This window comes from Polypterus senegalus, chromosome 4 (genome assembly GCF_016835505.1).
Source record: "Polypterus senegalus isolate Bchr_013 chromosome 4, ASM1683550v1, whole genome shotgun sequence".
NCBI classification, from domain to species: domain Eukaryota; kingdom Metazoa; phylum Chordata; class Cladistia; order Polypteriformes; family Polypteridae; genus Polypterus; species Polypterus senegalus.
This window is the reverse complement of record NC_053157.1, coordinates 225,941,567-225,967,494: the sequence shown is the minus strand read 5'-3', so window position 1 is coordinate 225,967,494 and position 25,928 is coordinate 225,941,567. Positions and strand designations below refer to the sequence as shown.

Genomic DNA, 25,928 nt, shown 5'->3' with positions numbered 1-25,928 from the left:
AGGAGTTGGGGCGGGACAGCAGGCGTGTGCATTACTTTTCACGCTGACCGGGATTTATGTAGTGGAAGAACGTGGAAGTTTGCATATGCACAGATTTATGCATCTGGATTTTTCTGTGCGTATGCACATTCCCGCTTTTGTGCTTACGCCATGTTATAGTGTGAGTTCTACGTACGGCATTATACATGAGGCATTAGCAGCGGATATTCATTTTTCTTAATAAGAATGTAATAATATGTAAAAAGATTTATTGATAGAACAATTCTTAGCGCTCAGTAAAACTGCTATTTAATTTATTTTACAGAAGCTTCCACCAGACATTACATAATTTAAAACTAAAATGAAACAACCCCATTTGCAATTTAATTTTCAGCCTGAACCACAATGAAGCTGCAAAAATGAAAAGTAAAATGCAAATAAGCACTGGCGCCACCTGTTGTTCATTGAATTTTCATTTTCCACTTTGCATTTTAATTTTCAAGTTCTCAACATGCAAATAGCGAGGGTCAATGAGTAGGACTTTGTACCTCGATTTCCCAAAATTCTTTGTCCTTCGTAGCACTTCTTAGTGGGTGACAGTGAATGGTTTCTTTAATAGAAAAGAGAACAAACTGTGTAAGCACAGAGACTGAAGAAAACATAGCAAAGTAAGGGAAAACAAGGATGGAAAAGTAAAGTTTAATAACTTCACAGGAAGACACACAGAAAGCAGGTGAGGAGTGGTGGGGGAAGTATTACAGGAGCTTAAGGGGCCAGAAGATGTTAATTAACTGCAGTAGTTCTAAAATCTGAGATCAATTTTAATATTTTAAGTTATATTATTTAAATTTAACAAAAAGAGTTAAACAGTCTAGTAATCAAAACCCAGATTATAAAATGAGGCTAATACAATGCAAGTCCTTTTGAATATTGAACTGAAGAAGAATGGCTTGGAGCAGTCAGTCCTGCTTGAAGGCTACATCTGCAGAAGATGCCAGCGGATCCATCCCCTCGCGCTTAGGGTGACTGAACGGGAGGAAGGGTTGGAAGGGCTGCAAAGGGAACTGGCAGATCTGGAACACATGTCTTTTATGGAGATGGTGTGCACCCTTAAGGTGGTGATGAAGGAGACTCCAGACCAGACAGGTGGAGATAGATGGGTCACATGTCAGACGTCAATGGAAGGTAAAATGTGCATACTGCCTGGGAGAATCAACCCCAGACTTAGAAGAGTAAAATTGTTTTCAGGTCCATAAAGAGTTGTGTGATGACTCTGAAAAAACTCTGAGGTGATGGGAAGGCATGAGGAGCCCCAAAGAACCACCTCATAATAGGTCATTAGGGGGATTGATGTACAGGTGTGCACCAGAACCACAGTATCTTGCACAGACAGATACCCTCCAGGTGCATAGGTGGGAGACACATGCCAGTCCAGGTAAAATTTAGAAGATTAGAAGACTTAACGTTTGACTCGATACCTGGTGTAGGATAGAAGTATAGGTATATGGAGTATTGGGACTCCTTCTAGAAAAGATGGGACCTATTCTATCCTACAAGTTACATTTGAAACGGAGGGGCACCATTGTATTGAGGAGGCATATAATGTTTGTTGAGGATTATTTAAACTAGGGAATGGTGGGGCAGGGAGTTTAGGACAGGCCAGATTTAGAATTATTCACAAGGGGATGAACAATAGTATAAAAATGTGCAGTAACGTAAATTTCGATTTATTAGGTGAGGCAAAACTGGCTATTTCAAACAGTCAGAATAATAAGCAATCTGAGACAGAGTCTACAGATGTTACTTTGATTTTTAAGTTGAATGTTCACTCAAGAATAAAGTTTATACATAAAATTTAAATACAATGGTTGTGTTTAAAATGTTTGGAAGATAAAAGGGGTCACGTGGTGATGAAGAGCTAAGAATTAATGTGTGAGTTATTGTTAAAATGTGTTTAAAAATAAAAAAATTGTGGTAGGCACTGAATAGGATTTTATGTGTTCTATTCTCTGTGTTTGGGGATAAAGGAGTTACATAGCAATGTAACAATTTCTTTCAAAGTTGTTATTTGGGATATTCTATATGCTTGCTTGAAACAGTTTATTGATTTTAAATTACTGAGTACTAGTACAAAAGAGTTGCTGTTTGTCACATAAGATATATATAATGCTATAATGGCATGCATTCTAAAGAAGTGTTTCTTTTAATTGATAAAACATGTTGAATTTGTGTTAACTGTACACTTTAGGTTTTGCACATTTTTAATTTTACTACTGCTTGATTTAATAAAGATTGTTTTAAAATAAAAAATAATTACCACTCTATCTATCTAGAAAGTATCCAGTCTAATAACACTCGTGTGAGATTTATTCAAGCCTTTTAAAGTCTTCTCTGTTACAAATTCAATTCGTCTAACCTTCTGATTCTGGGATTAGTGAATTCTATTTGATAGCCTAGGGCTCATGATACTCTACTTTGTCTCTACAAACTCAATGTAATTTTTCTAGAACAACTATATTTTCCTGCCTACAAATATGATTATAGTTCACAAAATGAGATGTTTTACTAACTGCTCTTTTCCCAGTTCACCTACTGTACTCGTTATCTTGTTCTTTTTCACACAAGAAATAACCAATTTCTATCCTCTACTAATTACTATGTGAAACATCTTATAGGTCTTTCCCTGTTCGATTTCCCTTTCATCCAGAGACCTTTCTCCTCTGACCTCCCCACTCTAATGGAACACTATATTAGCTAATATGCATTGCTCTAGAAATCTGAAACACCAGTGCCCCCAATTTAGAATTGACCCCACTTCATGTAAATGCCATCTGATGGGATTTAGCTCTGTTCCTTCTTGCCACTTATTTCTCCTTGGTAAACATTAAACTTTTCTTATCATATTGTAGAGCTGCTATTCTTTTCCTTTTGGTCTCACATATGTTACTAATTTTCTTCTTTCCCTTCTGGAAATATTTTACTTTTACCTCAATACCGCTATTTTAGACCAGCAAAAGTTAAGGACAAATTCAGATCAGAAATGGACTGGTGGCGCTCAAATATTTAAGAAATGATTTGCTCTTTTTAGGGCAAAAGGAGGTAAGGGTGTGGAATTTAACACATGTACATTTCAAATGTAGGAGTTCTAAACATTAGGGATGGGCAAACTGATACCACAGTAATCAATACCTCAATACTCAAACTGTACTCATTTGGTATCGAGTACCATTAAAAAATATCAATTACTATTTTTTTCTGTAAAATATGGTAGCAAAGTTCTTGCAAATTCATAGAATGTACTTACACAGTTTCTGCTCTCACATACTGAAATAAGCAGATGCACTGTGATGTAAGAACAGCTTACACCCATGCCCTTTGCGCAAGCGTAGTTACTTTTTATAGATGGAAAACAATACAGCCACCCGATGCAATATTTGTGAGAAGAATGAACTGTACAGTGGGAAAACAAGGAGCCTATTTAATCATTTAAATGGCATACACGCTGACCAACAGAAGATGTTTCTAAAACATGAAGAAGATACAAATCTGAAGAACAGCAATTTACCTACAATCAGTGCCAGATAAGGAATGTTCCAGGAGAGTTTTCAAAGATGCACAAGACGTTACCCAGATAACTGCTATTAGCAGGTTTATGTAGATGGGGGGTTCAAAGACTTTTTAGTTGATTTTAACATTTTGCCGTTTACCACTCATTAATACTTATGAAATGTAAAGCCCGTTGTTAGCATAATCTTCTTACGTCTCTACTGGCTGCTCCTGTTAGGGGTCGCCACAGCAGATCCTCTTTTTCCATATCCTCCTGTCCTCTGCATCTTGCTCTGTTACACCCACCACCTGCAAGTCTTCTCTCACCAAATCCATAAACCTCCTCTTATGCCTTCCTCTTTTCCTCTTACCTGGCAGCTCCAAACAAACACAATCTCACCTCTCTGACTTTGTCTCCCATCCATTCCTAATCCTTTCCATCCTTGTCAGATACAAATCTTAACATCTTTAATTCTGTCACCTCCAGGTCTGTCTCCATTTTTTTTGTTACTGCAACCGTCTCCAACCCATATAACATAGCTGGTCTCACTACCGTCCTGCAGACCTTCCCTTTCTCTATTGCTGATACTCATCTGTCACAAATCACTCCTGACACTCTTCTCCATCTACTCCACCCTGCCTTTCTTCTTCACCTCTCTTCCACACTATCTGTTACTCTGTACTGTTGACACCAAGTATTTAAACTCATCCACCTTCACCAACTCTACTCCCTGCATCCTCACCACTTCTCTTTCCTCCCCCTCATTTACACACAGGTATTCTGTCTTCCTACTGATCTTCATTACTCTTCTCTCTAGGGCATATCTCCACCTCTCCAGTACCAGTGCACTTCTTCTCCACTCCTCAATCATCCTCTCACTTTCCAAGATTGCATTAAACAATCTGGTTAAAAACTCCACTGCCATCTCTCCTAAACACCTCCATGCTTTCACAGACATGCAATCAGGACCAACATTCTTTCCATTTCTATTATTTATCCTATTCATAACTGTCCTTACTTCCTCCTTGCTAATCCGTTGCACTTCCTGATTCATATTTCTACATCATCCAACCATCTCTCTCTCTCATTCTCTTCATTCATCAGCCACTTAAAGTACCCTTTCCATTTGCTCAACACAGTCTCCTCGCTTTTAAATATGTTTCCATCTTTATCCTTTATCACCCTTATCTTCTATATATCTTCATCCTATAATAGCTATTTTCAAGAAATATTTATTTTCACTGCTATGCTAATGATACACAGGTTTATATTCCTGTTTGTAACTCAGCAATTAATTGGCTGCATAATTGTCTTTTTGAACTAAGATCCTGGATGGCTGACGATTTTCTTGATCTCAAAATAAAATAGTAGTGCTGATAGCTGGTTCCTCCTGCCAAAGCTCAAATTGGTTTTGAACTTCTCGGCTCTTTTGCTGACTTTTGCAAATCTCAAGTCCATAATCTTCATGTCACTTTTCACAGTAACCTCTCTTTTGAGAAAGAGTTGCTTTTTCCAGCTTCGTCTTTTAGTTAAGGTCAACCTTTTTCTTATCTCCTAGGGATCTTGAGAAATCTACTCATGCTTTTATCTTTTCTTGGCTTGATTACTGCAACTCATTGTATTCTGGGATCAGCAAATCCCTAACATGTGCAATTTTTTGGTTGGGGCATGAAAATCTGATTCTGTTTCTCCAATATTAGCTTCTTTACACTGGCTGCCTGTTACTTTCAGAACTGACTTTAAAATTTGGTGGCTAGTTTTTAAATCATTACATGGGTATGCTCCTGCCTATTTATATAAATTGTGTGTTTTACACCAGCCATCCAGAGAGCTTAGATCTATTGGTCAGTTGTCTTTTATGGCCCCTCGCACCAAGTGCAAAAATAAGGGGGACAGGACCTTTGCAGCTGCTGAACCTCGCCTGTGGAACTCTTTACTTCATTACATTAAGGAGTCACCTTCAATTGAACTGTTTAAAACTAGATTGAGAACTCATTTCTATGCACTAGCTTTCAGTGACCTTCACTGATACTGATGGTTGCCCAACTCTGAGCCATCTTCTTTCTTTTCTTTTAACTCACTACCAACTGTATTTTGTTATATTGTATGTTATTTCTATTTATTTTATTTATGTTGATTGTATGTTTTAATGTAAAGCACTTTGGCTACAGCATTACTGATGCTGTTTTAAATGTACTCTATAAATAAATTGACATTGACAAACTGACCTATTAATATTACCAATTCTAAAACACTATCATTTGAAAACAAATTCCTATGCTCTTTAAAAAATAACGCAATATCACTATCGGTATCAGAAATCAGACACATAAAATACTTTTGTCAGTATCGATTTCAAAAATAGTGGTATCACCCATCACTACTAAACTTATGTACTAGGATATAAGTAGCAGTTCCTAAACACTATTAGATCCTAATAAATACTAATCCAATTAACTCTGAAGGATACCTTTGAAAACACAGATTAGAAAATGTTGTGTGAGTCACACGGCCAGGACATAGACAAACTTAGCCACTGTATCACAGACAACATCAAGCTAGTGTGGATAACATAGTCACCACAAAGACAGTGCACTGTTTTCCCCAACAACAAACCATGGATCACAAAACACTTGAAAGCCCTATTGAATATGAAGAAGGGAGCTTTCAGGTTTAGAGATAAGGATAAATCAGGCAGGTGCTGTCAGAACTGAAGAAGCAGTTTAAAGAGGTTAAAGCCTGATACGGAAACTAACTTGAGCAAAAGTTACAACAAAAACAACACAAAGGAAGTGTAAAACAGGATGAGGACTATCACTGGCTGAAAACAGGCTATAAATCATGGTGAGGAATGGAACAAGAACAGAGCTAATAAACTCAACAAGTCTTCAACAGGTTTGACTCATTCTTGTCAGTACAGCTCTCCCCCAACAACTGCTATCCTCTGTGAGCAAGCTGAGAAGGTTCCGGTATCCCAACTGCCATCTGTATGATCTTCATCCACAATGACATCACACATGTGGTCTCCAGCCCACCTCAATTCCCTAAATTGTGTTTCTCTGCTGATCAAGAGAGGGGAAAGCTGGAAAAACTTTGCATAAAAGAGGCTTCAGGGCTAGATGGAATTGGCCCCAAGGTGCTGAAAATAGGTCCCAGCCAGCTTTGTGGGGTCCTTCAGCACCTGTTCTCCCTTTCGAATTTACAGAAGTTTCCCAAGCTGTTGAAAACATCATATACAGTGGTGTGAAAAACTATTTGCCTCCTTCCTGATTTCTTATTCTTTTGCATGTTTGTCACACAAAATGTTTCTGATCATCAAACACATTTAACCATTAGTCAAATATAACACAAGTAAACACAAAATGCAGTTTTTAAATGATGGTTTTATTATTTAGGGAGAAAAAATCCAAACCTACATGGCCCTGTGTGAAAAAGTAATTGCCCCCTGAACCTAATAACTGGTTGGGCCACCCTTAGCAGCAATAACTGCAATCAAGCATTTGTGATAACTTGCAATGAGTCTTTTACAGCGCTCTGGAGGAATTTTGGCCCACTCATCTTTGCAGAATTGTTGTAATTCAGCTTTATTTGTGGGTTTTCTAGCATGAACCACCTTTTTAAGGTCATGCCATAGCATCTCAATTGGATTCAGGTCAGGACTTTGACTTGGCCACTCCAAAGTCTTCATTTTGTTTTTCTTCAGCCATTCAGAGGTGGATTTGCTGGTGTGTTTTGGGTCATTGTCCTGTTGTAGCATCCAAGATCGCTTCAACTTGAGTTGACGAACAGATGGTCGGATATTCTCTTTCAGGATTTTTTGGTAGACAGTAGAATTCATGGTTCCATCTATCACAGCAAGCCTTCCAGGTCCTGAAGCAGCAAAACAACCCCAGACCATCACACTACCACCACCATATTTTACTGTTGGTATGATGTTCTTTTCTGAAATGCTGTGTTCCTTTTATGCCAGATGTAACGGGACATTTGCCTTCCAAAAAGTTCAACTTTTGTCTCATCAGTCCACAAGGTATTTTCCCAAAAGTCTTGGCAATCATTGAGATGTTTCTTAGCAAAATTGAGACGAGCCCTAATGTTCTTTTGCTTAACAGTGGTTTGCGTCTTGGAAATCTGCCATGCAGGCCGTTTTTGCCCAGTCTCTTTCTTATGGTGGAGTCGTGAACACTGACCTTAATTGAGGCAAGTGAGGCCTGCAGTTCTTTAGACGTTGTCCTGGGGTCTTTTGTGACCTCTCGGATGAGTCGTCTCTGCGCTCTTGGGGTAATTTTGGTCGGCCGGCCACTCCTGGGAAGATTCACCACTGTTCCATGTTTTTACCATTTGTGGATAATGGCTCTCACTGTGGTTCGCTGGAGTCCCAAAGCTTTAGAAATGGCTTTATAACCTTTACCAGACTGATAGATCTCAATTACTTCTGTTCTCATTTGTTCCTGAATTTCTGTGGATCTTGGCATGATGTCTAGCTTTTGAGGTGCTTTTGGTCTACTTCTCTGTGTCAGGCAGCTCCTATTTAAGTGATTTCTTGATTGAAACAGGTGTGGCAGTAATCAGGCCTGGGGGTGGCTACGGAAATTGAACTCAGGTGTGATACACCACAGTTAGGTTATTTTTTAACAAGGGGGCAATTACTTTTTCACACAGGGCCATGTAGGTTTGGATTTTTGTCTCCTAAATAATAAAAACCATCATTTAAAAACTGCATTTTGTGTTTACTTGTGTTATATTTGACTAATGGTTAAATGTGTTTGATGATCAGAAACATTTTATGTGACAAACATGCAAAAGAATAAGAAATCAGGAAGGGGGCAAATAGTTTTTCACACCACTGTATGCTACCTGTGCCAAGGACTTCAGACCAGTTGTTCTTACTTCATAAATCATGAAGACCTTTGAGAGGCCTATCCTAAAACAGTTCCGATCCCTGGTTTTAGAACATCAGGATCCTCTGCAGTTTGCCTATCAGCCATATAGGTGTGGTGGATGCCTTCATCTACACGCTCTACAGAACCTACTCCCACTTGGATAATGCTGGCACCACAGTCAGAATAATGTTCTTTGACTTTTTCAGTGCTTTTAACACCATTGTGCCTCATTAACTGGGGAAAAAAGCTTAAGACTTTGACTCTTGATTCCCCCCAGAAACTCCTGGATATTGGACTACCTGACCAATAGATATCAGTTTGTGAGGTTAGGGGACTTTGTGTCAGAAATGCTGGTGCGTAATACAGGAGCACCATCAGGGAACTGTCCTGTCTCCATTCCTGTTCACCCTCTACACGACTGACATCCAGCACAATACCAGTGATAGCCATGTACGGAAATTCAGATGACTCATTCATCACAGACTGGAGAGAAGTCTGAGTACAAAAAGGCTGTCGAGGGTTTTGTCTCGTGGTGCAGGGAAAAACAACCTGCTCCTCAACATCAGCAAGACAAAACAGCTGGTGGTGGACTTCTGGCATACCAAGGAGCCTCTGATATCAGTCACCATCCAGGTGGAGGATGTGAAGTGGTGCAGAGCTATCAGTGCCTGGGGAATTCACATAAACAACAATTTGGACTGGTTTGATAACGCAGTGGGGCTGTACAAGAAGGGCCAGACTGTTCTTCCTAAGGAGACTTGGGACTTTTGATGTATGCTGAAAGCTGCTGGAAATGGTTTACCTGTCCATAGTAAACAGTGTGTTGCTCTATTTAGAGGTCTCCTTGGGAAACAACCTGAGCTCAAAAGAACCACAGTGCCTGAACAAAATCAGGAACGCCTGATCCGCCAGAGGATGAACTCTGGACACACTGGAAGCAGTTGTAGAAAGAGGATGCTAGCAAAATTGCATGTTATCATGAAAAATCCACTCCAGCAGGCACCACAGGCTCATTTCACCATGGTGTGCTAAGAAGTGTCTCTGGAGATCTTTTCTGCCCATTGCTATCAGGCAATTCAATTGACGCTGAAGTTCATTTTGAAAAGTTATTTTGATATATCTGCACAATATATGTTTATCAATTATTTTTTATTGACTGATTAATTGATTGATTTATTATTATTTATCCTGTGAGTCTGCATCCTTGTTTGTTATGTTTCTGTTGCTGTATGCATCTGAATTTTCCCATGGAATTAATAAAGTTTATCTAATCTAATAATCTAAGATCTGATATTAGTCAGACTGAAAATTTTGAAGACATTAAGTCTGGCCAGATTTGGCCATTGGCCTCTGACCGTCATGGCCTCCTAATCATCCCCATACACTGATTGGCTTCATCACTCTGTCTCCTCTCCACCAGTAAGCTGGTGTGTAGTGGGCGTTCTGGCGCACTATGGCTGCCGTCGCATCATCCAGGTGGATGCTGCACACTGGTGGTGGTTGAGGAGATCCCCCCCCTTGTATGTAAAGCGCTTTGAGTGCCTTGAAAAGCGCTATATAAATGTAATAAATTATTATTATTATTATTATTAAGTAATGTCTGAATCTATGTTATCACTGCAAAATTGATGAATGATTATTTTCATATTCAGGGTATTGTTGATACCACACTTGAAGAAAGATGCGGGGATGGTGCTAACAATCTCTTCTCCTTGTCCCAAAGTGCATAGAAAGACTCTGACCACAGTTGCTGTTGGCATATTTTTTTGTTTATGTTCTGAGTTCTTTATGTTGCTGATTAAACAGGAATCACCCAGCTGGTGCCACAACTATCCTTCCTGTGATCATCCCAAATTCGTACCGATAACACAAAATATGACACACAGCAGCTAATAACATAGCGGCAGTGAAACATCAGGGTTCAGAGAACTGCAGTATTTTATGGAAACAGCTACCATACTTCTAAAATATATATAAAAAATAATGTATGCAATCTTACCTTGTATAAAACTGATCAATCTTATATTCCACTGTTAATTTATTAAACATAAGATAAAAAAAAATTCCTTGAGTCACTACCCAGCTGATTTTTTTCATTTTGTGCTCCTCAGACAAAATGCTGCACAGTTTCAATGCTGTAGCTTCTGTCATATTTTCACTAGATATACTAATGCAAAACAGAAAAAAATATGAATCAAAAAGAATAAATACATAAATCTGCAAAATATATACTTTTACAGGCAAATACATCAGAAATGTATTTAGGACACTTTAATTTTTTTTTTTTCTAGGGGTCTCCGCACCCTGCTCACTTTGCTCGCCCACCCCTGGGTTTGGTTTACCGGATATACAATTTAAAGAGATTGTTATTTTCATGGGAATTGTTACATAGCATTATTTTCACTTTAACTTTAAAACTTTTGTAAAATCAATACTAGTTCTTTATTTCCGGCCCTGGGTGTGGTTAAATCTATTTCTCGCAGGACGTATAACTCTGCTTGCGTTGTGAAGGGGGGGGCTGAACGCACGCTTAGGAGTCGGATCATCTGCTGGCGAGCTGCATTTTCTGCTTGTCGCGCTTTGCCTCGATCATTTGAAAGCCTGTACAACAGCTGTCCTTTTGCGACTTTGCGTCTCTGCTGCTTGAGTTATGAATGGAGGGGGTGCTGAACGCACTCTAAGGAGAATCGTCGGATCATCTGCTGGCTTCCTGCAGCTGGCAAGCTGCGTGTTCTGCTTGTCGCTTGTCGTTGTTTTAAGAGCTGGGAGCACAAGATGTCTGTCTCCCAAAAGCATTCCAACAACTGCTTGGTTAGATGTCCGTGAACTTGTTTTAAATGTTGTCTCACTTCCTTGTCTCGCGTGACGTTAAAGTGTCTCTTGTGGGACGTCAAATTGCAATCTCTTGGCACCAAGTCTCATGTTTAAGGTCCCCGCGAGATGCTCCACGACCAATCTCTTTCATCTCGCGGGTCTTTAAAGTGTCTTCCGAGAAGATCACGTCTTGTCTCCCTGGTCTCCCTTCCACCAAGATAAATTTTCATAATAGAGAGATACCTATTTACCTGTTTAACTGACTTGTTAACCAGCAGGAACAAGAACAGACAATCATGTGTAAAAGGATATTCACATTGTTATATTTTAAAATAAATTAGATCTTTTCTTCTGCATTCTATATCACTTTCCCACAGCAGTTCCTGCTGGTTTTCATTCCAGCTATTGACTAAAAGTCAATAACTGCTGCTAATGCAAAACTGTTATTGGTCTGAATTTTTTTCTTTTTGTCTTATAAAGATTCACTAATCTTCATTGCTTGTTTAACCTTTAAAACATAAATATTCTGACTTTAAATTGCTTACCACTTTCTTAACCTGCTGAATAACAAAGAAACTATTCAGATCGTTCCAATTTGAACAACAGACAAAGAAGTGCTAATCTGTGTTGGCCTACAAAACACCTTAATGAAATTCTTTGGAAATGCAGCATCTACAATATCAGAAATTCCTGACACGGCAGAATTGAAGCAAGAAGAAAGCATAGAATGAAATAAATCATCATAATAACAGCAGACAGTGGCTTCTAATACTAAACAGGATGTTCAAATTGTTTTGGATCACTCTCAAACTACAAAGTTGTCAGTTGCCATGCAGTAATTACTCTCAATTTAATTTAGGCATACAAGATGTACAAACAATTTAGTGGTTTCATTTTAATATTTAAAATGCAAACGGGGTCCATGATGTTTACATTTTAAATGTGTAAATTTGTCCTCACAGTTTCTTTGTGTACTGACAGGAATTCACCCAACTCCTATACAGACCAGTCTATGCAGAACTTCAATTAGATTTTTTTCCAAAGCTGGAAATGTACCTCTGATGTAAAGTATTTCATTACTCTGACATTAAAATGGTAATTTTTTCAACATCCAGTATGACACATTAAAATAATAAAATTTACCTCACTTGTTTGGGAATGTATTCTTTATTTTTTAAGATTTCACTTATGCATCCGGCTGTCTTTTCACCCAGTTCACCTTTCAGGTCAATGTTACAAGGTTTATACTTCTGAATTAGTATCTGGATACTATGAATCAAGCTAGGGTCATTGAAAATACGGCTGTATATTCTAGAAAAGAAAGAAAATAATTCCATATTAAAATCTAAAAAACACAGCAAAAATATAACCATAACAAGAAAATATTAAATACATAAATTCATTGTTACAAGATATTAGAAGACAAATAAAAAAATCTACCAAAAGTATGTAGCTATTTTCTTCAAATTTGCCCTTTAACGGGAAATTTTTGACTCTTTGTAATTAATGAAGCACAAGAACAATAACATATACTGGAGCAAAAAACATATAATCATCACATATTAGACTTTCCAATGACTGACTGATTATGTTATGCTGATAATTCATACATATATTGTCACACATGTACATCAGAGGGTCATCTTCAGGGCTTGTCAGCAGAAAGCACTACCATCCCAGGACACCAGGGGGTGCAATTGCCAACTCTTCTGTCTGTTTTGTCACCCACAGCTCAGAGAAGATGCCAATCGAGGCTGACTGACTCCACCCATTCTAGTTCAGGAGCTATAAAAGCAAGACACATTCGAAATATGGCAACTCATTCAGGAAATTAGTCACCTGCACTACAGAGCTTCTACCTTGAAGTTGGACTGCTCTTTAGACCCCTTTGAATCTCATTCAATGCCTAATATTTGCTTTTGTTATTCTTCCACACTAAGAGTGCTTATTATTTTCAATTAATTTATTTTTCAAGTAAACAGGGTGGCCCAGTTGGCACCTCAACATTTCTGCTTGATTCCTGTCAAGAAAACACACCACTTCTCACAATTGCAGATGCTTTGTTATTCACATGTTTACTTCTTTTGTTTGCACTGGAAAAAAAAATGCTGAGAAAGAGCCAAATCACTGATATCTTTTCACACAGAAATCCAGGAAAGAATGTGCAATTAATTAATTTCACATAAAATATTTAAGAATAAGAAATTAACATTGTTCAGTAGAAATACAGTATGTGTATTACATAAACTTTATTAAACCCATTGAAAAATCTGGATGCAGCAGAAACAAAGAACAAGGATATGTACTCACAGGACAAATATCTACCCAATCCATCAATCGACAAGTAAATAGAAACAAATAAAAATAAATAAATGTATATTGTATAGCTATTTTGAAATGAACTTAATGACAGCATTGGGTGGAAGCAGTTAATTGCCCAATAGCAGTGGATAGATAACCTCACAGGTGCTTCTTAGAAAACCGTGGCGGAATAAGCTTGTAGCTAAAAGTGCTCCAAATAGACCATCTCCTGGAGAGGATGGAGGGAAATTTTCAATGATGGCATCCAATTTTGCCAGCATCCTCTTTTCTATAACAGCTTTTGGTGTTTGTCCATGTGATGGAATACCCTTTCCTAATAAGTTTGTTCAGGCATTGTACTTCTTTTGCCTCTCCAGAAGACTTCAGCATAGAACAACACACTAGCTACTATGGACCGATAGAACATTTCCAGCAGCTTGCTGCACACAACAAAAAACATGAGTCTTCTTAGCAAGTACAGTCGTCTCTGGCTCTTCTGTGTTGTCAGAAATGTCCAGTTTGTTGATTATGTGAATCCACAGGTACTTGTAGCTCTGTACACCTTACATGTCCTACACCAGATGGTGACTGGTCTCACAGGTTCTTTGGCATCCCGGAAGTCCACTACCAGCTCTTCTGTCCTGTTAATATTGATTTGCAGCTTGTTGTCCCTGCACTACAAGACAAAGTCCTCCACAACTTTTTCTGTACTCTGACTTGTCTCCATTATTAATGTAGACTATGAGTCATCTGAAAATGTATTTAGATGGCAAGTGCTGGTATTGGATTGCAAACCTGCTGTGTGGAGGGTAAAGAGGAAGGTAGACATAACAATTTTCCAGTACTCCAGTTTTACACACCATCATTTCTGATATACAGTCCTTCCACTTCACAAACTGCTGTCTATTGGTCAGGTAGTCCATGATCCAAGAGATTGTGGGGGCATCATGATTTAAATCCTTGAGTTTTTTTCCTAGTAAATTAGGCAGAATGGTGTTAAAAGTACAGGAAAAGTCAAAGAACATTACCTTGGCTGTGGTGCTGGTTTCTCCAAGTGTGAGAAGGCTCTGAGGACCATGTAGATGAGAGCATCCTCCACACATATATGTGTCTGATAGGCAAACAGCAGAGACTCCAGGTGTTCTAAAACCAGGGGAAGTATCAGTTTTATGACCAACCTCAAGAAAAATCCAATTGCAGAGCCACAGCCACATATGTCACCGCAGATCTTGTCATAGATAAAACTAAACAATGATGATCATTTCTGTAAAATACACTATTAACTTTTACTTTGTGTTCAGGTTTATGGGAACCACTTAGCATTTAGCATGTGAAAATTTGTGGGAACCATTTAGCATTTAGCATGTGAAAATCATTAATGAAATCCCTTAATGAAAATCATTAATAATTGTTTTAATTGAAAATATTTCTTTGTTTACATTCATGAACACAGTAAGCAATAAAATTGTCTGTAACTCCGCACTGGCAGTTGACCTTTCTAATCTTCTATCAGAAGGGCCCCATACAGCTGGCTGGCACATTTTCCGCACTCTCAGGCCAATTTCATCTTGCCCTGAAGCCTTGCTTATGCAGTATTTTTCCAGTTCTCACTTCACTTGATCACAAGAGACACACAGTCCAGGGAGTGGAAGGGGGCTGGAGACAACAGGTGTGATGTCACTGTAGAAGAAGATCATGAAGGGGCAGATGGCACTCAGGATGCTGGAACCAACTAAGTTTGCTCACAGAAGCTAGCATTGATTGGGGAGGGCTTTACAGACAAGAATGAGTCACACCTGTTGAGAATCTGGTTCAGTTTGTTAGCTCTGTTCTTGTTCCCTTCCTCTACATGTTTTACAGCCTGGTTGTAGCCAGTCCTTATCCAGTTCCAAATTTCCTTCTTGTTGGTTTGTTGTAACTCGTGCTCATGTTTGTCTCTGTAGTGGGTTTTCCTTCATGGAGGGCTTCTTCAGTTCTGACTGAACTGACTTGATTTCTTTTATCCAGATTTGAAGGTTCTCCTCCTCATATTTAGTAGAGCTTTGATTTTTTTTGTGATCCATGGCTTATTGTTAGGAAAACAGCACACTGTCTTTGTGGGGACTATGTTATCCCTGTAAAACAAAGTCTGTCTATGTCTTGGCCATGTGACTCACACATAATATTCCAGTCAGTATTTTCAAAGGAATTCTTCAGAGTCTTCTCAGCCTCTGTTGTCCATTCCTGCACAGTTCTGGCGGTAGCTAGCAACCATTGGACAATGGGTTTATATGCAGATATGAGCTGTACCATACTATAACCCATCCCACAGGGGATACACAAACCAGTGTGTTTCTTTCCCAAGCCTGGATAAATGGGCAGGATGGGCAACCGGTGTAAAATTTTGCCAAATCAATATGCGGACAATGATACAAATTTCCATACCGGATCAGTCGAGCCCTGGGTTAACAACGACCGCCACCAGTACTGTTAGCCAACAAGGTGCTGGTGGAAATTAGGCTATTGTAGGCCGAACAAGCAAAAGAAGAGGGGGGAGACGTGTCTGGAGGCAGGAGGAGAGGAGGAAGATAAAGAGAGTGGAACTAAGGGTAGGAACTTTGAATGTTGGCAGTATGACTGGTAAGGGGAGAGAGTTAACAGATATGATGGAAAGAAGGAAGGTTTATATATTGTGCGCGCAAGATACTAAATGGAAAGGGCGTAAGGCCAGGTGGATCAGAGGTGGATTCAAATTGTTCTGTCATGGTGTGGATGGGAAGAGAAATGGGGTAGGGGTTATTCTGAAGGAACAGTATGTTAAAAGTGTTTTGGAGGTGAAAAGACTGTCAGAAAGAGTAATGATTATGAAACTTGAAATTGGAAATGTGATAATGAATGTTGTCAGTGCATATGCCCTGCACGTTGGGTGTGCGATGGATGAGAATGAAGATTTTTGGAGTGAGTTGGATGAAGTGATGAACAGTGTACCCAAGGGACAGAAAGTGATGATTGAAGCAGATTTCAATGGACACAGGGAACAGTGGAGACGAGGTGGTGATGTGTAGGTATGGTGTCAAGAAAAGGAATGAAGGTGGTCAGATAATAGTGGATTTTGCCAAAAGGATGGACATAGCTGTGTTGAATACCTATTTTAAGAAGAAGGAGGAACATAGGGTGATATACAAGAGTGGAGGAAGATGCACACAGGTAGATTACATTCTATGCAGAATAGTCAATCTGAAGGAGATTGAAGACTGCAGTGTGTAGTTAAGCAGCATAGGATGGTGGTCTGTAGGATGACGTTGGAGATCAAGAAGAGGAAGAGAGTGAGGGCAGAGCCAAGAATAAAATGCTGGAAGTTGAAAAAGGAAGACTGCAAGGTTGAGTTTAGGAAGGAATTTAGGAAGGAGATAAAACAGGCACTGGGTGGCAGTAAAGAGTTACCACACAGCTGGGTAACTATGTAGTAGCAGATCTAGTAAGGGTGACAGCAAGAAGGGTGCTTGGCATGGCATCTGGACAGAGGACGGAGGAAAAAGAAACCTGGTGGTGGAATGAGGAAGTACAGGAGAGTATACAGAGGAAGAGGATGGTGAAGAAGAAGTGGGATAGTCAGAGAGATGCAGAAAGTATCATATATACCTACGTCTGTGTTTTTTTTTTTACATCATAAACCATAAGGTGCATACTAATTCTGCGTGAGCAGGAACACTCAATAAAACTGAATAGAAAAAATCAAGTTACAGTGAGATACGAAGAAGGCAGATTCACCAGCGTTTGTGTGTCAGCTTTTATCCCTCCAGATCAGAGAATGCCCAGGTCCATTGTCTCAAAGCACTACTCACATCTACAGTTTTCCCAGTTTCAAATAACAACTAATAGCATCAGATCCCTAGGGCAGTAGTATATATCATGATCGTGAGTAAGAGAATAAAAGTGAAAAAAAAAAAAAAAAACGGTAACTTTTACAAGTACAGTACTATAAATATACACGGTCTGTTACAGACGCAAACAAAATGTATGTGTGCACTGTATAATATTATAATATTAACAATAATAGCAGCCCACTACTGAAAACGGCAAAAATAGGAGGCAGTGGGGATTGAACCGGAGACTCTTAAATTACAAGTCAGCAAATCATACCGCTACACTACGGAAGCTGTTGTATCATCTTTGAACCTTTTATGAAAGTGTTTATTTGATCTTTGGACTTCAGGCTTCACACATTCTATAGTTTATGCCTACATTTTGCAACATTTATTACTAAAAAATGAAAAAGTTTCTGTTTTAACAATGTGTTTACACAGATTACTGTAGAAACGGAACACACATGAAATTCATGTGTTCCAAATAACGATCTATTATTTCCACTCTAAAACTCCAGCAGTTCACTCCCAGATAATCAAACAAGACATGAGCTGGGAGAAGTTTGTGAACGTTCTGTGACGGTGGGAGGATAGAATAGCAGGCTGCTTGCTTCTTGTCTTAATCAGCACATTTACAGGACAAAAGACGATGACAGAGAGGTGCGAATGGATTTAAAGTGGGCCGGATTTACGAGTGTTCTTGTAGGCTCTGGTAATTCTAGTGTTAAGCATTGGCCCAGTTCCTCTTGTAAGATCTTTTTGTTTATTTTAGTTCTGTTAGATTTCACTTTCATAAGCAAACTTTAATAAAGGGTATACATTCATCTTATTTTACATTTTTATGAAGAAGATAAAGTCTTCTAGCTTTAAATGTTTTAGTTAAATTGTAACATAGCCACTATACTACTAATTTCATTTTTATTTTTTTAGCAAACTAGGCAGGGCCATCCCCTATTACATTGTTGTGGTAGTGTCTTTGTTTAAGTCCCACAATTCCTGCTTTGAAATCAATTGAATTTTGCTGTTGTCTTAAGAGGTAGCATAGAGGAGCTGATATTTGAATTGTTCATTTTGTTGATCACATTCGTCCTATATCCTTAGCTTTGTGATTGTCCTTACGATTCATATTCTTTCTACATGCTCTTCTTAAGCTGATTTTTACCTATTGCTTTGCATCCTCTTTAATTTTATTCTTCCCCCACATTTTTTAAATATAAAGACGGCTGAATATCATGAATATTCTGTCTGTCTAGTAAAATTTGAAACCATACAATGGCAATCCAGGAAAGAACTTTAATAGGTATGAGTCTAAATCTTAAAAACATAGCCTCAGTCTAGGCAAACACTCTCACAGATCTGGAAAATGTAGCATTAGACCCTTCCAACTCAGAAAACAAAGAAGAAAAGAAAAAGGAACCATAAATGTACTTTTTGTCTAAGAAATAGGTACCACTACCCAAAAAAATGAAAGCACAGCCGCCTAAGTAAAAGTAAGGATAGCCCTTACAGAAATAGTAGGTGCAGGTGCTAGAAAATTCTCTTTAATAACGTGCACTGCAGGCTTTTTATACTTTATTCCCTTTACATTTTGTCTTTGAAATTTCTTATAAAAACACCTATTTTACAGGTCTCTTTCAGTGGACTTTATTCTTAAAGTACTTATATTATGAGATGTGGCCAAAGCAATTGCAACAATTTAGAATAGAAACACTCACAAATCCAGTCTGGCCTGTGTGGAATTAATCTATGAACTGGGATAATCCATTGGTGATCCAGACTCAGCCATACAAAAGTAGACTCTTCAGTGGCAAATCTGAATCAGTGTCAAACAGGAAAATCCAACAATGCAGAGATTTCAGAGGTGCAAAGTCATAGCAGGAAAAATGCAAGCTCTCATGTCATTTGGCACCAATTAACTGTTGGAGAAATTCTCTTATAAAATACTCATAAATAATAGCTGAGAACACCATTGCAAGAGTTCATAACACTGGAGCCAAAGGAGCCTATATACCAACATGTGTAGATTTGGATCTGAAAAGATCAAAAGGTAAGATGTATCCTGTAGTTCCATTCTTGCTTCATGACTACCATTATGACCTCCCTTGTAAAATGGACAGATAGATCTAAGTTACCCATATGTGGATAAAATTAATTCTACCTTAACATATTAATTTCTAAGATTTATTTTATTACAACCTTAAAAGTGGTTATGTTACCTGAATTCCGAATAGTATGGACTATCTTCTGGTTTATAGTTGATTTCATCATCACAAACTAAATCCCAGCTTCCACTTTCCATTTTGATTATTTCAAACATGATGGTATAGTCAATGTTAACTTCAGCATCCTTTTCGCCTTGAGCATGGAGTCTAAATTGAGAAAATATTGACATTATGTTTAACACCTATATTGTATGTGCTTCACTAAATGAATCTCAGGAAGAAGACAGTAAATGTGAGTAATATTAAAAGATGCACTTCAATGTAGGACAAGAATTTATTTTTTAACTTTTAAAATGAATATGTCTCATTCAAATGTACAGTATGATATAAAAAAAGAGTGCAACCACAAAGAATTACAGCAAAGCAACTACTTCTAGCATATAGCATTTTAGCTTTGTAAACCCAGCCTCTATTTTGGAGCCAGTCCCAAGTCCGGATAAATAGGGAGAGTTGGCATCAGGAAAGACATCTGGCTGTAAACATTATGACAAAATCTCTATTGAAGAAGTCTAGCAAAAATAAAAGCAGTCACCTCATATAAAAATGGGAATAGCTATCGATCTACAACAATTAGCATTTTAGTTTAGTTATTCAACAATCCTGTTACCTAACCCTGGATTGGAAAAGTATTTTACAGTTAGGTCCATAAATATATTTGGACAGAGACAACTTTTTTCTAATTTTGGTTCTGTACATTACCACAATGAATTTTAAATGAAACAACTCAGATGCAGTTGAAGTGCAGACTTTCAACTTTAATTCAGTGGAGTGAACAAAACAATTGCATAAAAATGTCAGGCAACTAAAGCCTTTTTTAACACAATCTCTTCATTTCAGGGGCTCAAAAGTGACTCAAAGGCTATTTCATGGGCAGGTGTAAGCAAGTCCGTCGTTATGTCATTATCAATTAAGCAGATAAAAGGCCTAGAGTTGATTTGAGGTGTGCTGCTTGCATGTGGAAGATTTTGCTGTGAACAGACAACATGCGGTCAAAGCAGATCTCCATGCAGGTGAAAGAAGCCATCCTTAAGCGGCGAAAACAGAAAAAACCCATCCAAGAAATTGCTACAATATTATGAGTGGGAAAATCTACAGTTTGGTACATCCTGAGAAAGAAAAAAAACACTGGTAAACTTAGCAACGCAAAAAGACCTGGGGCCTCATGCATAACGCCGTGCGTAGAATTCGCACTATAACATGACGTAAGCACAAAAGCCAAAATGTGCTTACACACAGAAAAATCCAGATACAGGAATCTGTGCATACTCCAATTTCCACGTTCTTCCACTATATAAATCCCGGTCAGCGTGAAAAGTAACGCTCGTGCACGCGCCTTCTGTCCCGCCCCAATTCCTCCCAGAATTATGCCTCTATGAAAATGCAAATCAATATAAATAGCCCTTAAGCTCAGCCTTCTGTGAAAAAACAATGGAAAAAGCACAAGGGAAAATATAAAAATTTCAGCGAATACCAAGTGGAGGCAAAGGAAAAACATACTATTTGTTGGTATAAACAGTTTTATAATCATCAAAAGGAAGTTGATCAAGTGACACAGTGTCAGAGAAACTCAAAAGCTCAAGTCCACAAAGTCGCACAGTAGTTGTCACATATCCAAGTCACCGTGAAAAGGCGAGTCATAGCCCAACATCTAAGTGTCGTATGAAAGCTTATTAGGGTACAGAGAAAAAAAAATAGGGACACAATGGGGAAAAAGCAGGAAATGTCAACTTTAATCTCCATCCATCCATCCATCCATTCTCTTCCGCTTATCCGAGGTCGGGTCGCGGGGGTAGCAGCTTAAGCAGAGAGGCCCAGACTTCCCTCTCCCTGGCCACTTCTTCCAGCTCTTCCGGGAGAATCCCAAGGCGTTCCCAGGCCAGCCGGGAGACAGTCCCTCCAGCGTGTCCTGGGTCTTCCCGGGCCTCCTCCCGGTTGGGCGTGCCGAACACCTCACCAGGGAGGCGCCCAGGAGGCATCCTGATCAGATGCCCGAGCCACCTCATCTGACTCCTCTCGATGCGGAGGAGCAGCGGCTCTACTCTGAGCCCCTCCCGGATGACTGAGCTTCTCACCCTATCTTTAAGGGAAAGCCCAGACACCCTGCGGAGGAAACTCATTTCAGCCGCTTGTATTCGCAATCTTGTTCTTTCGGTCACTACCCATAGCTCATGACCATAGGTGAGGGTAGGAGCGTAGATCGACTGGTAAATTGAGATCTTTGCCTTACGGCTCAGCTCCTTTTTCACCACGACAGACCGATGCAGAGCCCGCATCACTGCGGATGCCGCACCGATCCGCCTGTCGATCTCACGCTCCATTCTTCCCTCACTCGTGAACAAGGATTGGGTCACTGCTTTTTGCAGATGATGTTGTCCTGTTTGCTTCATCAGGCCGTGATCTTCAGCTCTCTCTGGATCGGTTCGCAGCTGAGTGTGAAGCGGCTGGGATGAGAATCAGCACCTCCAAATCCGAGCATGGTCCTCAGCCGGAAAAGGGTGGAGTGCCCTCTCAGGGTTGGAGGAGAGATCCTGCCCCAAGTGGAGGAGTTCAAGTATCTCGGGGTCTTGTTCACGAGTGAGGGAACTTTAATCTCAAAATTTCCATTTTACTCATGTAGTTTATTTTGTCATTAAAGTAGAACATCATAAACTTCATCTTAAAATTGATTAATCTACTAGTTTCTCAAATCACATCGTAACTAAAGTAACACGTTAAATGCTTTGTTTTGTATTTGATCTTCTTTGTGCTCTGTGTGTTTGAATAACTACATAGTTCTTAAACCGGCTTTCTCTTCCTCCGACAGGACACAGAATCCATTACATTCGTGATATTATAGCTGTCTGAATAATTAAAATACTGAGATGTATATGTGGTATCTTTTTCATGATGATAGGAATGAAAGCATGTTATTAAACATGGGCACACGGTGGCGGTACTGTCTCTTTCAAACGTACTAACCCCCAATTCCTGTCCTTACTGTTCTTTATCCAAATACCCAATCGCCACACAATCAGCTCTGTAATAGATGTTAAGCCATCTGTAAGCTTACAACGACGATTCCTCAAAACTTTTAAGGAACATTGAAATATCTTCGTAGTACGTGTTTAATTATTCTATCCTTCTATCCTTCCGGCATACAGCAATCAATCAGGATCAATCCGTGAACTTGCTAGCGCTGTGGCACCGTGTCCTCACACGTTTAATTATTAACAATACAGATTATTTAAATGAAGTTAGTTTTATCTGTATAATATAATCAACATATTTTGCTGCATTTCATCTTAAAAATGATATCATCATCATATGTCAATATACGCTTTATAAAGTGGCGCAGGTTGTGCAATATTATAACTGAAGTGCAAGTTTACAGTGATGTGATTGTACTTATAAGTACCAACAAGAAGCACTTCATTGAGTGCATTTATAGTCCTTAGGATGAAACTGTTTCTGAACCGCGAGGTCCCTACAGGAAAGGCTTTGAAACGTTTTGCTGTGGCTTTGGCAGCATGTGCTTGACGCTGTACACCGATAATTCTCTTTCCAATCAGCTGCTGCTGTGATTCCCCACTCAGATACAGTGATATAAATACTCTGAGTGGTGCAGTGAGAGTAATATGGAAAAAGATGATCTGCTGTGGCAACCCTTAACAGGAGCAGCTGAAAGCAGAAAAAGAAAGTGCAGTTAGAGTAACAATGCTAAAGTAGCTATGGTATTTGGAATACTACGGCTATTCCCTGGACCATTATACTGTTACAGGTTAATTACAATCAGATGCATTACTCTAATAAACAATATGCGATTAATGTCAGTGTATTTATAAAGCCGCGTCAGGAAAAAGAAAGGATAACCACACAGGAACAGTAGCACTGCTTTGACGCTGGGAGCGGAGAACTTGCGTACACCAGGGTATGAGGTACCGTGGAAATGTGCGTGGCTTTACACCAAGTTTAGGTTTTATACATTGCGATTTGAACGTGTAAATGTTCTTATGCAACATTTCTGTGCGTACGCACCGTTTATACATAAGACCCCTGGACGTCCACGGAAGACAACAGTGGTGGATGATCGCAGAATCATTTCCATGGTGAAGAGAAACCCCTTCACAACAGCCAACCAAGTGAACAACACTCTCCAGGGGGTAGGCGTATTGATATCCAAGTCTACCATAAAAAGAAGACTGCATGAAAGTAAATATAGAGGGTGCACTGCAAGGTGCAAGCCACTCATAAGCCTCAAGAATAGAAAGGCTAGATTGGACTTTGCTAAAGAACATCTAAAAAAGCCAGCACAGTTCTGGAAAAACATTCTTTGGACAGATGAAACCAAGATCAACCTCTACCAGAATGATGGCAAGAAAAAAGTATGGAGAAGGCGTGGAACAGCTCATTATCCAAAGCATACCACATCATCTGTAAAACACAGTGGAGGCAGTTTGATAGCTTGGGCGTGCATGGCTGCCAGTGGCACTGGGACACAAGTGTTTATTGATGATGTGACACAGGAGAGAAGCAGCTGAATGAATTCTGAGGTGTTCAGAGACAAACTGTCTGCTCAAATCCAGCTAAATGCAGTCAAATTGATTGGGTGGCGTTTCATGATAAAGATGGACAATGACCCAAAACATACAGCCAAAGCAACCCAGGAGTTTATTAAAGCAAAGAAGTGGAAAATTCTTGAATGACCAAGTTAGTCACCTGATCTTAACCCAACTGAGCATGCATTTCACTTGTTGAAGATTAAACTTCAGACAGAAAGGCCCACAAATAAACAGCAACTGAAAGCCGCTGCAGTAAAGGCCTGGCAGAGCATTAAAAAGGAGGAAACCCAGCATCTGGTGATGTCCATGAGTTCAAGACTTCAGGCTGTCATTGCCAGCAAAGGGTTTTCAACCAAGTATTACAAATGAACATTTTATTTCCAGTTATTTAATTTGTCAAATTACTTTTGAGCCCCTGAAATGAAGGGATTGTGTTAAAAAATGCTTTAGTTGCCTCACATTTTTATACAATCTTTTTGTTCAACCCACTGAATTAAAGCTGAAAGTCTGCACTTCAACTGAGTTGTTTCATTTAAAATTCATTATGGTAATGTACAGAACCAAAATTAGAAAAAATTTGTCTCTGTCCAAATATGTATGGACCTCACTGTATATGCCTAGACATAACACTTCACAGTGTCAGTGCTAATACAATAGTACTTCTGCTATAATCATATACTAGTGCATTTTTGAGGTCTTCTATATTTCAGCATATTTCCTCACCTGATTTTCTTGAATACCAAACGAACACTTTCAAGCAACTGACACCAAGTACTGCTAGCTTATGGCCTGCACAGGCCCATAATTGAGTCAATGGCTTTTAAAGTTGAACAAATTTCAAAAAAAGTCCACAGAAAGTCAAAAGAATAAAGGAAAAAAATTCATAGAACCCTCCAAACAAATGAAAACAAAGTTCCTTAAATATTAGTCAATTATTTAGAATATTTTAAAAAGAAAGAACAAACAGGTAAGGCAGGGTAAAAGGCAAAAATATTTTCTTCCTTATAGCAAATTAATTCAGCACACAATTGTACATAAATTGTAAAAAGAAAATTGTACGTAAATTGTAAAATGTAACCCAACCACAGGGGATACACAAACCAGTGTATGTCTTCATGCCAGTCCCAAGCCCAGATAAATGGGGAGGGTTACGTCAGGAAGGGCATCCTGCGTAATATTTGTCCAAATCAATATGTGGACAACGATACCAGTTTTTACACCGGATCAGTCGAGGCCCGGGTTAACAATGGCCACCACAAGTGCTGTTAGCCAAAAGGGTGCCTGCGGAAATTGGGCTATTGTTGGCAGAAGAAGGAAAAGAAGAGGGGGAGACAAATCCAGAGGCAGGAGGAGAGGAGGAAGGAAAAGAGAGTAGAACTGAGGGTAGGAACGTTGAATGTTGGCAGTATGATTGGTAAGGGGAGAGAGTTAGTTGATGTGATGGAGAGAAGGAAAGTTGATATGAAATGGGAATAAGGCCAGGTGGATCAGAGGTGGATTCTGTCATGGTGTGGATGGGAGGAGAAACGGAGTAGGGGTTATTCTGCAGGAACAGTATGTCAATAATGTTTTGGAGGTGAAAAGAGTGTCAGACAAAGTGATGATATTGAAGTTGAAAACTGAAGGTGTCATGGTGAATTTTTTTAGGGCATATGTCCCGCACGTTGGGTGTGCGATGGATGAGAAAGAAGATTTATGGAGCTAGTTGGATGAAGTAATGGACAGTGTACCCAAGGGAGAGAGAGTGGTGATTGGAACGGATTTCAGTGGACATATACTGTAGGTGAAGGAAACAGAGGGGA

General features: G+C 39.2%; 1 protein-coding gene across 3 annotated transcripts in view; it reads right to left on the bottom strand.

The window, feature by feature from the left end:
• The window catches only part of LOC120528082, a 143,860-nt gene that overhangs the window by 59,458 nt on the left and 58,474 nt on the right, over positions 1-25,928 (bottom strand). For all 3 annotated transcript variants that reach the window (XM_039752096.1, XM_039752095.1, XM_039752097.1), the window contains 3 exons: positions 19,583-19,735; positions 12,364-12,531; positions 10,406-10,573 (listed from right to left, as the gene is read on the bottom strand). In XM_039752096.1, coding sequence (XP_039608030.1) covers positions 10,406-10,573; positions 12,364-12,531; positions 19,583-19,735 — 489 coding nt within the window. The remainder of the gene's footprint in view (positions 1-10,405; positions 10,574-12,363; positions 12,532-19,582; positions 19,736-25,928) is intronic.